This window comes from Pieris brassicae, chromosome 5 (assembly GCF_905147105.1).
Source record: "Pieris brassicae chromosome 5, ilPieBrab1.1, whole genome shotgun sequence".
NCBI lineage: Eukaryota > Metazoa > Arthropoda > Insecta > Lepidoptera > Pieridae > Pieris > Pieris brassicae.
The window spans coordinates 10,821,990-10,835,244 of NC_059669.1; the positions used below are offsets into that span (position 1 = coordinate 10,821,990).

Consider the following 13,255-nt stretch of genomic DNA (forward strand, 5'->3'; position numbering starts at 1 on the left):
ATAGCCTGTGAATTTCTCAGGAAACTTCCGAGCTTCTAGGTCAGCTCAATTAGCGGAAACTGAATCCACACAAAATATGTATACACATATCTCGTATTTATAATTTTCAAAGAATTAAACTGTAACATCATTGTTTTTTTTCTCAAATTGACAAAATCGTTGAACTAAATGACTAAAGAAAATTCAATTAAAAATCTATCTATCTAATAAATAAAATTCTCGTGAAATTTTGTGTGCATATCAGTTAGGGAACAGTCTCTGGGGTAGCATAGCAAAATGTTCCATGTTGGTATGTACTAAGAAGGTAGACTAAGTAAAATTACATTAAGGAGAAATGTGAAGTTAGCAAAGGCAGCTAGTAATCAATAAAAGTGAAAAGCGATTTCCTAAATATAGGTGGTAGTGGATATATTTAAACTTTCTGAAAATGAAATAAATTTAGCAATCATGTAAACATAAGCATAAGAAAAAATAAGGCTTCAAAATAATCGTTTATTTTGTTGTAGTTTTTATTTTTGTATGCATTTTCACCACAGACTCGAATAATAAAAAAACTATTTATGTAAAAAGGAATCTTACGATTATAGTCCTAAAATAAAATTAGGCATGGCTACATTGTCGTCATGACACTTTCTAAAGGGTCGTTGCAAAGCTTGGGATTAAAATGATAAAGACACTTCTGGAAGTCATTCATGTCAGTATTGTAAATGTATTTTCGTTATCATATTCTATTTATAGTATTATTAAGTCCTATATAGTTATCAAAACAACGGGTGGTAAATTGATTACAAACAATGTTCAATATTTTGTTGTCTTGTAAACGTAGTACGACGAGTTTCTTGGGTTTCCCGCGCAAAGTGTCATTTGGCAATTTGGCGTCTATCAGCACAGCACATTTTTGACTGGCCATACGTATCGTATATAATTTGTATTTTTGTTTATTTGTTTATTAACGTTATACTACAACAATAGACTATTATTATTTTTGAGGACTTTGCTTTTTCTGACAAGGGATAAATTTCAGTTAATATGCCACCCAACTTCTTGACGCTTTTTAGTGGGTAAACTGGTATTTATTAGCTTAACGTTATCTGTAAATTTTGTACAATAAAGAAAGTTCCGTTAATAGACTGAATTATTACAATTAAAACAACAAAACTAAAAGGCGATACAGTTTTCGTGGTCATGTGTCAGCCTGAATACTATTTAATGTGTTATTTCAAGACAATAATTGAATGACAAAGGTGACACACATACACTTTTTTCTACAGAAAGCTCTTAACAGATTCAGCAGACTTAGTAAGAATTAAAAACTTTACTAAAAATACTACTAAGTCTATTCACACTAATATTTAGTTAACTTTTAATTTCTCTCAAAATACTGGAGTAATGCCAATTCGTTTGAAGTTACAAATGCATTATGTCTAAAATATAGGTCATGGTGTAAACATATTGACATTGGCTCAAATTATGGTCACCAGCTGTAACTGCACAGACTAAGATTGTAAAGTTTAGGAGATGAAAACACAATTAATAACTTTAATAAGGAATAATGTCTCTATTGCGTTAAAAAATCGAAGTAATCATGCTTGAGGTAACATGACTTAACGTCCTATAACCCTTTTGATGGGTCAGAAGGCGTGCACAATAAGTCTTCATTGCGTAAGGTTTGCTTGAGACGGCCACTCTTTCGATTTTCTGGCGGGTTTCAATCAAGCCCTACTTGGGAATATAATTGGAATATCTTTGGAGTATATTACCTATCCATTTCTATTTGCGTCACTTGATATGCTAATTGCAGTTTACCGTCAGCGGTCCCAAAGTTACTTGTTAGAGATTTTCTCGCGCTAGATACCCAGAATACAGTGAAGACAGCATCTATAGAGCAGTACAGATTTGACGTTAGATCCGAATAGTTATTTCTATATATATCTATTGTTTTGAGTACTTAATAAGTATAATATATTTATACTTATTAAGTAAAAAGGTTTCAATAAGAGATTTCCTCAACAACTCAACCTAACTGATATTAGCTTTATTTTTAAAGATTTTTCAAATAATAAGAAGATCTGGCAGTGTGTTGATTTATGGACGCCCACCAATTCTGTGTATTCTGTGTACGCCAAATATAGCCACATTAACATCACATTTAGCTATGTTTAAATGGAACCAATATCATCTATAGAAACATGTATTTCGTATTACTGTAAAAAGCTCCGAGTCAATGACCTCAGATCGTCAGCTGACACACTAATTAAAAGGCTTCTTCATTCTTAATTGTTGATATATGTAATATAAGCTGTTTTGTCTCATGTAATTTGATACATAATCCTCGAAAATTATGCACATCACAGTGGCTTGAGAGTCTCTACCGTGAGGGCTGGCTCTGTCAATACCGTATATTGCTAATACTTTAATGCATGGACTGTGCCTGATAGGGGAGTACTGGAAGTAAGACACCAATTTATTGCAATTATCATAAATTATAAAGATCCGCATGATTTTCAACAAAATGAAGAAAGTTTTGTGCTGTTGTCACTTGGCCATTTGATTTCCAGTCATGTTACATATGGTCCAAATTGTTACCAAAAGAGAAGAATATAGAGCTCCATGTTAAAATTATATGCCCTCAAAATCAAAATCATCATAATGCGAAAAGTGCATTGCTAGTCTTGACTTGGAATCAGTCTGAATCAATATATTGAAAGAATAAACTTACGTAAGTTGTTTGCATAGTACAAACATATCTATCAAAGCACTCGAGTGTGGATTAATAAATATTTATAGTTAAATCAAGAAATATCGCTTATCTATTAGATAAAACTTCCGCTCTTTGGCAATGGATAAATTAATAAATATGCACTTATACAAAAATGATGGAGCTCAGATAAAATTTGTCTGATGATTCTCGACCACCACTATGTGGAACCAGCTGCCCACTGAAGTATTTTCGGAATAATTCGACTATCAAAAAAACGAGCGTACCAATTCTTAAAGGGCTGGCATCGCACTTGTATACCCTTTGAAATTGAGAGTTCCATGGTACCACGTAAGCATCCTTACTGTTTCCCCTCTATTATATAAAATAAGCGTTGGGTTCGATTTCAAGGATTTCTCGCAATAATCTGTTTAGTTGGAGGCAAACGGGAGCCATCACATCTAACATTATATCCTGACAATTTGATTCGATTGTAATCCATAAAAAATCGATTCGACTGTTGAAAAGATTTTCGTGGAGCTTTAACAACGACGGACAAATATGTAGGGCTGCGACACGGACAAATATGTAGGGCTGCGACATCATCTAAGATATCTCTTACCTAATGAAACTAAGTATTGCAATCTGTCAAAATATAACAGACAAAGGGGACAGCACGTCTATATTGTTCGGGTTTAATTTTCGATATTACACTGTTAACTGAAACTCTGTTCTGCATTATTTTGTCAGAACGATGTTTATGATTTTTTAATGTATAATTAGTAAGTCTGAGAATCGGGTACTATCTATCTTTCAAACCCCTTAGTGATAAGGGGTGTCCACTCCAAAATTTTTATTCTTTAGACAATTTTTTATTTTTTATTATACAACATACAAAAATACAAACAACCCTCAATTGTCACCCCTCTACCCTGAACCCCTATTTTATATTATAGTAGTTTGGCTATTTTTATGAACTAAAAAAATGTTTCCTGAAAATAATATACCTGGCAAAACGACGACTAGTGCCGGTATTGTTCATTGCAGTTTTCTCAAATCTGGCCAGAATATTACGTCTGATGTCTATTGTCAGCAAATGCAAACCGTGATGGAAAAGCTAGCGGCTAAACAACCTAAGCTGGTCAATCGCTCCACGCCACTGCTACTTCACGACAACGCTAGACCACACACTGCACAACAGACAGCTACCAAATTAGAAGAGCTTCAATTGGAATGTCTAAGACATCCTCCGTACTTCCCGGACCTTGCTCCAACAGATTACCATTTCTTTCGAAATTTGGACAACTTCTTGCAAGGGAAAAAATTTAACTCTGATGGGGCAGTCCAAATCGCCTTCACAGATTTTATTGATTCCCGTCCGACTGGTTTTTTTAGTAAAGGGATCAATGAACTACCTATGGGATGGCAAAAGTCCTTAGAAAACAATGGTTCATACTTCGATTAATTAAATATATTATATTTAAAAATATTCGACTTTTTGTTCCTCCCATACAAAACGCCAATTTCATATGTAAGGACCTAATACTAGCAAATATCTCCATTAAGTACATAAATGTACGCAAGGCACGTTTCATTAAAACAGTGTACGAAATTCTCACGTCTATCAAAATGCGTTATCAAAGTCTAAATTTGTTGCTCAAGGTGATAGTAGATAATAAAAGTTAATTCATGGCGGATCAAATGCTCGGTGTTACTAAATAATAAATGGCTGTAGCTGTGTATTTAAAAACGGAATTGATAAAACAATAAATGCGTCTTAAATCAAATATTTGTTTTTGTTTGTCTGTTGCTAGGGTGATTTTTCATCATGCAAATCCAGCATTCACAGTACTACCATTTTTTGTAGGGGACGGCTTTTCTTGTTTTTTTCTTATAATGTATTTTGATTGGTCTTTTGAGTCTTGAAAATATATTTTGAGTCTTAAAGCTGCTAACTACTCAAAACGTAGATCTTATTGATTAAGGGCTCTTACAGACAAAGTGTTCATTTCGGTATCTGAAGTCTCCAGGAGAGCACAGGTTTCTTGGAGTTGCGTCTTCCAAAACCTTGATTGTATATTTTGGCGTTAATAAGTCACTCTTGACACTATGTGTGATTGTGTGATTATGTCTCAGACCTTAAAGTTAATTGACGATCGTTATATTAGAAAAATTTAAATGTGTTCAAGCTTCAAAAGAAATGTTTCCAGTTTATTTATGAACTTTTATTTCTCTACATAAACTATATGTTTTATTGTCGGACGCACTTTTAAGATGATCGGCCTTAGAGAATCGTAAAGATATTTTTAGTTCTATACGTATTCGATAATATTAAAGATTTTTTTTTTATTTTCACCTATTATAAATGCGTACTTTAATATTAAGGTATTTTTTTTCTTAAGTGAACAAATTCACTATGCTCGGTAATAGAATAGACTAGGACGAAACCTGCTTTTAGACTCTAGCCCAAAAGCTTATTAAAAATAAAATGGTTGTCAGTAAACTGGGTTTAACATGGCAACGTCATAACAAAACATTAATGAGATGATTACATAGTTTTATAAATAAAATTGAATCATTTTTATTGAATTATAATTATATGTTTTGTATGGATACAAAGGAGTGAATCTTCGGCCAATCGAGTGAAAGAGAGACAGATATGGCGCAAGCGTACAATGAGCGTAACGGGACAATGAGTTATACCTTTCCGTGCATACCGTCGGCGTTTATCGATTCATTAGACGCTATCACGTCAAAAAAATAGAACTTCAAAATGTACTAAAAAGTAGTAAATCATCTAGATAAGTTCATAAAAGCCGAGGCCGGATCAATCAATCGCTGTGTTCATAACCTATATGCAACTCTTTCTGTTCTTGTATTTTTATTTCAAATCACGTGTGGGAAGGCCAATTATCAAACGCATGCTGTATCGAAATCTGAGAGACATTGCATAGTTATTTTACGTTTCATTTGGCAGACTGACCTTGTACTGGGTAAATTGTTGCTGTAGGCGTTAGCAAATATGCTCAACGATCGTACGGATTCCTAATTAAAGGGCTAACGTACAAATACAGGCAATCCAATTTCGCAGTTCTTCAAAATTGTTTCTGTTTATGTCACAAGTAAGGTTGTAATCTTGTATTGTTTGTCTTCGATAGATAATCTAACATTTATAGCTGTGTGTGTCGCAGCGAACTAGCTTGATTAGCCGTTCAATTAACAGCCTAGCCTTTTAACTAAACGGCGCCGTTTAACTAACGGCCTGTAAGATATTCAGCCGTTGACTCTTTTATATATATATATAAAATAGGGGGCAAACGGGCAGGAGGCTCACCTGATGTTAAGTGATACCGCCGCCCATGGACACTCTCAATGCCAGAGGGCTCGTTTGTTGCAACATTTAATAAACTGACTGGCTAATGCGTAGACCATTCGTACGATACAGTCATTATTTGGCAGAAATAAAAAATATTAAACATATGACGTAAAAATATTTCTTTCAAAATTAAATTGCTTAAGTCACATTCACATTATTATTTTCACTACACTCTTCCATTGTACTTGTTGTTTTTCATGAAACTTAGGAGTTTTGTTTCGAAATTGAGAGTGGCAGAAAATGGACTAAGACTAAGTAAGTAATGAGACGTCATCGATCCAAGTCATTTGTCTAGCTGTTTGATCAACTGGCTGAACACATTCTGGCCGCTAATTAAACGGCTAGGCTGTTAATTGAAGGGCTAATTAAGTTAGTTGGCTGCGACATGTGCACCAGATCAACCCTGTTCAACTAACTGGACAATATAATAATTCAGATTGATTAATTATTAAACAGAAAAAAAGTTTATACTAAAATAGGCATGCATATTAATTATTATGTTATGTGTTCTTACATTTAAGTTATTACTTATTGTTGTCAAAACTTTTGGTCTAAATGGGTCATAAACAGAACATTTAAAAAAATGTATGCGTTGTCACAAAATTAACTAAAACAATGAAACCCAGCCATATTATTACCATCAATTATTTACAATTAGTACATATGACTGACATACATTGCAATACTTACATTCGTATTATTACTTTTTAAAATATTATAATAAAAACATCCTTATGGTACCTTTCCGTGGACCGTTTCCAGTCTAGGTTTAAATTTCATGAACAAAATTAAATTATAATAATTGAAAATTTGAAATACATCGCCTATTGTATTTGTCATTCATGTAATCAAAATATTGTTTTCCACTGTTACATAATATTTAAACTAAATTTCTTCGAATTATGATACATAAACAAGTTGTTATCGGTAATGCCACTCCTTCCGTGGTCCAAATAAATTTGATGCTGAACAGTCGATAATTGGAATGTAACCTTAGAATATTTATTTTAGCTGACTTTATTTCAACCTGTCAGTTCAAGTATATTAGTCGTCTTAGTCCATGCGGTGTATACAAGAGCTCCGTCAATAAAAATAGAAATCTCGCTTATTGGTATTGTTTTACTTTAATGTCAAAGATGGTTGATACTTTTCTGTGACGTCGATAGTAGTAAGTGTTTTATTGAAATACACGTAAATACATTTATATCGATTGATATTGGCGTCCATTTACAAAAACAAGGTTCGTTATGAGTTAACATATAAATGTCACGTGTTATAACGCTTGTTCTGATTGGTTAACCCTTCCGTGGACAAACTTTTCTGTGGCCAGTTACTGATGATCTGATAACTTCTTTGACAGCGAAGATGACGAACCTATATTCTAGCGTACTTACTACAAGCATACTATAAGCGACGAAGTTTGTAACACGCTAGAGTATAGTTTCGTCATCTTTTGTTTTTATGATCTCTTATTTTATTTATTAATTAGGAGCTGATTGATGGAAATATTTGATTAAATATATATAAATATTTCATTAAGAGTTGACCGAAAAGAAATCTCTTGTGTGGACATAACATAATATTTTTTTTAAACTAGAGGGTTTATTTTTTTATGTCGTTTTTAATGTGAAGTTGAATACAACCAGATTGTTTGATTCTAAGAAATACATAGATTTTTAGTTTAGTTTTATTTAGCCAAAATATACATTTTATCTTTTCTGTGGATTTTGTAGTCTTTTCAGTGGATAGTTAATAATAAGAATATCTAGTTATCAGTACAAATTAAGGCTTAGATCTCTGATACTATTTTTGCCAATATTATTTTATCTTTTTTTCTTAATAAATGCTGATTTAAACAAAAAAATATTATTATTATTGATTATTTGTTTCATACTGGATTTGTGTATGACCCAAATTGTACTCTCCCACGCTATAAATGAATTAAAAAATAACATGATCGTGCAAAATAGGTACAGCCATACGCTCTATAACCCTAGAAAGTTGCATACAAATCTGACTTAAATTTTTTTTAATAAATAATAAAAATATTTGTTGAATCCAATACGCAACTGAATATCAAATTCTCACACACTTATCGGTAATTTTTAAAAACAATATAACACCTCCTTAATATGTTACATGTGTAAAATGGGAATGGAAATGCTTACATCATGTAGCTAGTTGATATTTATAATACGTCACGATTTGACCACTTAAGGGATTGATATTATGAAATGAATTTCACCTCACACTATAACGCCGCCTCGACAGTCACACTGCCAGAGGCCTCGTAAGTGCGTTGCCGGCGTTTTACGAATTGGTACGATTTTTTCTAAAAGGACCCTAAGTCGAATAGGTTTAGAAATGCTTCAGTGGGCAGCTGATTTCATATAGTGGTAGTGCGCGGAAAAAACTACCTTAAATACGCTCAGTTGTGGAACGACGGACGTCGTTGTGGTATTTTGTATTCTGCCTCGACGTCCGATGATTTAATTCAGCTGCAGGTATTAATCCGAAGTACTCCTCTGAACACTCTTCTAAATGTTAAAAAAAATATTCAACAATTATATTCAAAATACATTGTAATGTGTATGTCACGCATTGCTAAATCGTGTGTAAACGTACATACAACATTAGTCACGACCTTATTATGTTTATATGTATTTATAAATTCTAACGTGTTATAATACCTGTAAATATTGTCAAAATTTCTGCGTTCCTACATTATTTAAGCTCTATATGTACTTCAATGTATTAAACTTGTACTTTGTTTGACTTATACTACTGTATTTTCATGTTATTTATTTACAGAAATACATGTCTTATCCTGACATACTACGCCAATACGATAATGTCATGAACAATAAAATATAATAAAGTATATGATATAGTATTAATAGACAATAAGTTAATTTTTTTTTTCTATCACGTGCAATCACTCCGCGATAGACGCCGCCTGACATTGTCTTCGTTTACAAAATTTGAAATAACACAAGAAACACGTTAGTCCTTTTTACGGTCGAGCAGTGAGGACCAACGTCGAATGTAATTCTCCTCTAAACAGATCTCTACCTGCATTAAACGACGCACTGAGTACGCGATCTATTTAATGACAGTCTCCATGTCTTCAGGCGTTAGATGCTGCAGCCAGTGTTGATCCATTTGTATTTCTAAATCTAGTTTGACTTTTATTTTTAATGTGCCAGTTATTTTCTCTTTATTATTGAAATATTTTCCTTTAAATGTTATGCACACTAGACTAGTCATTGATGCGCACGCATGTATTGTGTTTTTGTATGTCGTGTGTTCTCTGTAAGTGGTTGTATGTGCGTTATGTGCCTTTTAAAATTAATTAATACATATCGCTACTGTGAATTCATTCTGCGAACATATACATAATAATTATTATTTATTTATTTCCTCCCATATAATATTTGCAACAAACAATAAGCATTCAGTAGGCATGTTTGATAATGGCGATCTATGAAACAGACTGGTTTCGCAACCAACCGTCGCGCATATCCCATAGGTATAAAGAAACCGAGTATACACTACAACAACACCTCCCCCACACCCAAGACTTTAAGTCCCGGCTGTTTTCCTATTAATTATAAAACCCCATCATCCAAATAATGTTGGGTAAAATAAAGGCGCAAGCCTTCTGGCAGTGTGAGTGTGCATGGGCGGCGGTATCACTTAACATCAGATGAGCCGTGAGTGATGAGCCTGCCCGTAAAAAAAAATCCGGAGCAGTTGTCACTCGGGCCCGGCAGAAGCCAACCTCTTCAGTTAAGAAAGTCCCTTTTTAGCAAACGAGAGTTTTCGACACTCCCTAATGCTTAGCATATCGATCACATATCTGCCTGGTTGTGTGCCTGATAGGCTATTCTGTAGGGTTCCCTAAAAAGCATGATTGAAACATTTTAATACTCAGCACTGATACGTGATTTACTTATTTAAAAAATTATTATAAATCTCATCTGTCTATCGAAGTAAAACCAATATGACTAGTCGTTAAATTTCTATGGAGCCTGTCAAACATCAAGCCAGATCAGTATTCAGAGCAGATGTTCGGATTTATTAATACCTGAAGCTGAAGATTCATCATCGGACCTAGGACGAATTTTGTAAACGTTTTTCACATTCATAACCATGCGCTAAGACGCATCTAAACTGAATGAATGCATTTGGATTTGATTGGACATTGAGGCTGAAATTCCACCCGTATCACCTCGACTTCCATCGTGGAACAGCTGAAGTTTTTAAAGGCTGTTTTCCTGCATACCACCACTATGTGGAACCAGCTCCCAACTCAAAATATTTCCGAACTAAATCGACTGAGGGTCCTGCAAGAGAAGAGCGTAACAAACCTTAAAAGGCCGGCAACGAACTCGCGAGCCCTCTGGCATAGTGGCATGCGCGGCCGTATCACTTAACATCAGGTGAGCCTCCTGCCGGTTTACCTCCTATTCTAAATAAAAGAGACCGTTTTGACGTTTAAGCCTCTTATCTAATAATAATAATAACTCTAAATAAAACTAGACTCAATTTTAGTCGTTTAAGGATAAAACAATATTAAAATTTACGATGGTTGTAAAATTATTACAAAAAGGTAAAAAAACATTATGGCGCTGTACCTAACGTATGAGTCAATAATTATAATAGTCTTGAGTAAAACATTATTATATGTGATTTATGATGATTATGTGTTTAAATGACCTTGTTTATGTCATAAAGGATTCTTTGTTATTTGCCGATTGTCTATATGTCTCAGCAAAAATAGTGTACGTCCTCTTTCAGACATACTAGACTTGAGATTTATGGTTAATAAAAAACATATGTTGATGTTTCAATATGTAAAACTGAATTGCATAAAACGCGTGGGGAGAAGTGTTGGCCTAGTGGCTTCAGCGTGCGACTCTCATCTATGAGGTAGGTTCGATTCCTGAACGCCAATGGACTTTTGTTGTATGTGCGCTTTTAACATTCGCTCGAACGGTGAAGGAAAACATTGTGAGCAAACTAGGTTTGCCTTTAGACCTAAACAGTCCGCGGCGTGTGTCAGGCACAGATGAGTTAACACTTACTTGCCTATTATATTGATGATATGATATTTATAATATGAGTATAGAGTTTATTGTACTATATAAAACTATGTTACCATTTATGTAAATGTCACTGATCGATTTGTATTTCAAGTACGAGATAGAGGTAGAGGGGGCAGCTTTCACAGCTTCGTATTCAGATTCCAAATTCTAGTTAAAGAAAAATAGGGCTACGTCCAGGATCTAAAGATCAACTGCTTAGGTGAGGGTAACTGGAGCCTCCACTAAATTGGGGCCCCCACATTAGAAACTGGTATGACAACCTTTTATGTCAGGGCCTCAGATGTTTGAATCCGTTTCATGATAATTTATCTTATAGGCAAATATATATCGTCGACTTTTTAGGTCTAAGACAAGCCAAGCCGGTTTCCTCACGGTGTTTTCCTTTACCGTTCGAACGAATGATATATGTGCACATAGAAAGAAAGTCCATTGGTGCACAGCCGGGAATCGAACCTACTACCTCAAGGATGAGAATCGCACGCTGAAGCCGCAAGGCCTACACCGCTCTCACAATAAATTATTGATTGAAAAACAAGACTGAATTTTTAAAAAATCTTACTTGGAAAATAATTTAGGGACAGGGAGCCTCCACTCCTTTGTTGCCTACAGACCTAAAATCTGGGCCTGTTTGGTTTACCGAAATACTTGGAATTAGGAACACATTAATACATCATTTACACAACATAAGCGTGGAGCAACTGTCAACCGGAAATTTAGTGTGATTTTATTTTATAAAATATTTAAGGATAATTTGTCCTAATGATATATCAAAACTAGGTCAATATCGAATAATCTGACATAGCTACTGCGTCTTAGATCCAACTCGACAAACAAGTTGGCAATTAAGTAAATTGGAATAGTTGACAGTATCTACTATGAAGGTTCACACGTGGAGTTTATGTAGTAAACATACGAGGCACACATCGTAATTCACAGCTTTTAAAATATATATATACTTAAGCAAGCCTCCCACAAAACATTGATAGCAATTGCAATAATTAACTCTTATTCGTTGACGTTTACGTCATGTAACCGAAATGTAATGTAATTTTGGCGTATTCTCATATCCGTAGCGCTGAGCTACGGAGCAACTACATTAAAGACCGGTAAGGAACCCGCTGAAATGGGTGGCCATAAACTACAACTGCCCTTTTTGGACGTCCCGTCCCGTCTAGTTTGGCCGTATGCTAAAAAAATCTTATGTGACATCCAAAGACAATTAAAAACGACCAAGTAATAATCAAATCATGAATATAACAAATCACAGGTAAAACAAATCACGGGTAAAACAAGTCACGGGTAAAACAAATAACGGGTAAAGGAAATCATGTGTAAATCAAAGTTTTATTTAAACTAGTATAATATTAATCGTTTTTAAATTGTATACAAAAACTTTATGTAAATTGAAATGTATGTTTTATTTCAGTTCAACCATGTCAAGGAGTCTCCGTAGTGCTGCTAAAGAGCAACTTCACGCGGCTTACAGCTCGTTCTATACATGCAGCCGGCTACCACCTACACACAGTCGAACATTTGTAAGTTATTACGAAACATATAGGCAGGATGAGTAATATTTCGTAAATGTAATGTTCATCGTACTTTTCATAACCACTAGGCCTCCTGTCGCACTTCCTATATAATAATAATGCACAAACTTTCAGACCCCGTAGACCCTCTACGACGTAGAAAATATGTACTTCGATTATGAGGTGTAAAAAATATAACCTACAATGTTATCGTATTTTAATAATGAGTCTTATTTTTTTCAGGTCAGTAATGGACGCACCCAATCTAGAACATGTAGCGGTTGAAGATCTGACAAAGATGCCTAATCTAAAATCATTGTAAGTATAGCCTACCTATTAATATCCATTTATAAACAAAATATTACCATTGTATTAGCGTATTACACTCAATTAGAAAGGAATGTTTATTGATCGAAACCCCTGTAAGCATAAAAAAACTAAATCTGTCTATTTCATTATACTGTAAACACAATTTGATAGAAATACACGAGAAAGAGCTTTAATGAAACATGTGCAGATAGTGATTTATTTTTAATGTATTAGGGAG

General features: G+C 34.2%; 1 protein-coding gene across 1 annotated transcript in view; it reads left to right on the forward strand.

Annotated features, from left to right (window-relative positions):
- LOC123710343 (lutropin-choriogonadotropic hormone receptor) overlaps positions 1–13,255 on the forward strand; it is a 28,381-nt gene that overhangs the window by 4,840 nt on the left and 10,286 nt on the right. Inside the window, exons 2-3 of the mRNA XM_045662167.1 lie at positions 12,609–12,717; positions 12,952–13,026. Coding sequence (XP_045518123.1) covers positions 12,609–12,717; positions 12,952–13,026 — 184 coding nt within the window. The remainder of the gene's footprint in view (positions 1–12,608; positions 12,718–12,951; positions 13,027–13,255) is intronic.